Consider the following 1343-nt stretch of genomic DNA (forward strand, 5'->3'; position numbering starts at 1 on the left):
ACAGCTGCGCCGCGGCGCGCAGGCTCGGCGACGGGCACGGAAGCTTCCCAGACATGTCCATGTCCGCCGGCGGTCCGAGCGACCCCTCGAGCGTGCGGCTGAGCGGCTCGGCCAACGGGGGCGTGATGCCCGACGCGGCGGGCGTGAGCGAGGCGGCCGGTGCGGTGGACACCCGCTCCACGCGCACGCCGAGGCCCGACCACACGCAAGGTGAGCACGCCACCGGCTCGCACCTCGCCGGCCGGTCGGCGGCGGCCCCGACGGCAGCGCCGGCGCCGCGGCCAACCCTCGCGCTCGACACAGAGGGCGCGCGGCCGTCGTCGCTCGGAGAGGCGATGTAGGAGGAGAGCTGCGCACTCGCCGCCGCGCCGCCCGCCGCCGCCTGCTGTTGGGCCACGAACAGGTCCGCCCGCGTGGAGGCTGCCTCCGCGATGGCGCCCTCCAGCTGCGACTCCATCTCAGCCAGCCTAGTGGCCGCCGCGGCGGCCGTGGAGGCCGCCGCGGCGGCCGCCCGCTCCTCCGCCGCGGCGGCGCGAGCGCGCTCCTCCGCTAGCTCCTGCGACAGCGCCGCCTCCGCCTCCGCCGCCACCCTGACCGCCTCCGCCGCCTCCGCCGCCTCGGCCCGCGCTGCCGCCGCCGCCGCCTCCGCCACACAGCGCGCGGCAGTCTCGGACTCGAGTTCGGACCACAGCGCCTCCGTGGCCGCCTCGGGCGCGGCATCGTCGACCGCCTTGGCCTCGAAGCTATCGACGGCGGCGTCGGTCGCCGCCGCCGCCTCGGCCGCCTCGAGCGCAGCAGCCTCCAGCCGACCGTGCAGCGCCTCTGCCTCGCGCAACGCTGCCTGGCCGGCGGCCTCTGCGCTGGCGCGAGCCTCGCACTCGGAGCTGAGCTCGCTCCGCAGCACCTCGACCGCAAACGCCAGCTGCTCCTCGCCCTGCCTGCGCGCTTGCGCCTCGGCCGCGACGGCGACCAGCTCCGCCTCGAGCCTGGCCAAATCGAGAGCAAACTCGTGCCGCTGCGCCGCGAGGGCGACTGCCTGCGCCTCCGCCTGCGCCTGCGCCTCCGCCTGCGCCTCGGCCCGATGCACCCGCAGCTCAAACCCGGCCTCAGCGGCCGCGTGGGCACGCTGCGCCTCCGCCTCCTTCGCCGCCTTGGCCGCCAGGTCACTCGCGGCCGCCGCGTCGCGCGCCTCCGCCGCGGCCGCGTCCCGCGACACGGCCGCCGCCTCGACACGAATTTTGGCCGACTCGGCCTCCGCCCACGCAGCGGCCACCGCCAGCTCGCTCATGGCGCGGGCGGCCTCCGCCTCGGTGCGCACGCCCTCGGCCACAGCCGCCGCCTCG

General features: G+C 78.0%; 1 protein-coding gene across 1 annotated transcript in view; it reads right to left on the bottom strand.

Moving 5' to 3' along the window:
• EMIHUDRAFT_101257 (hypothetical protein) overlaps positions 1–1343 on the bottom strand; it is a gene marked incomplete at both ends in the record, with an annotated part of 17635 nt that overhangs the window by 941 nt on the left and 15351 nt on the right. The window contains one exon of the mRNA XM_005776429.1: positions 173–1339. Coding sequence (XP_005776486.1) covers positions 173–1339 — 1167 coding nt within the window. The remainder of the gene's footprint in view (positions 1–172; positions 1340–1343) is intronic.

Source organism: Emiliania huxleyi, assembly GCF_000372725.1.
Source record: "Emiliania huxleyi CCMP1516 unplaced genomic scaffold EMIHUscaffold_28, whole genome shotgun sequence".
NCBI lineage: Eukaryota > Haptophyta > Isochrysidales > Noelaerhabdaceae > Emiliania > Emiliania huxleyi.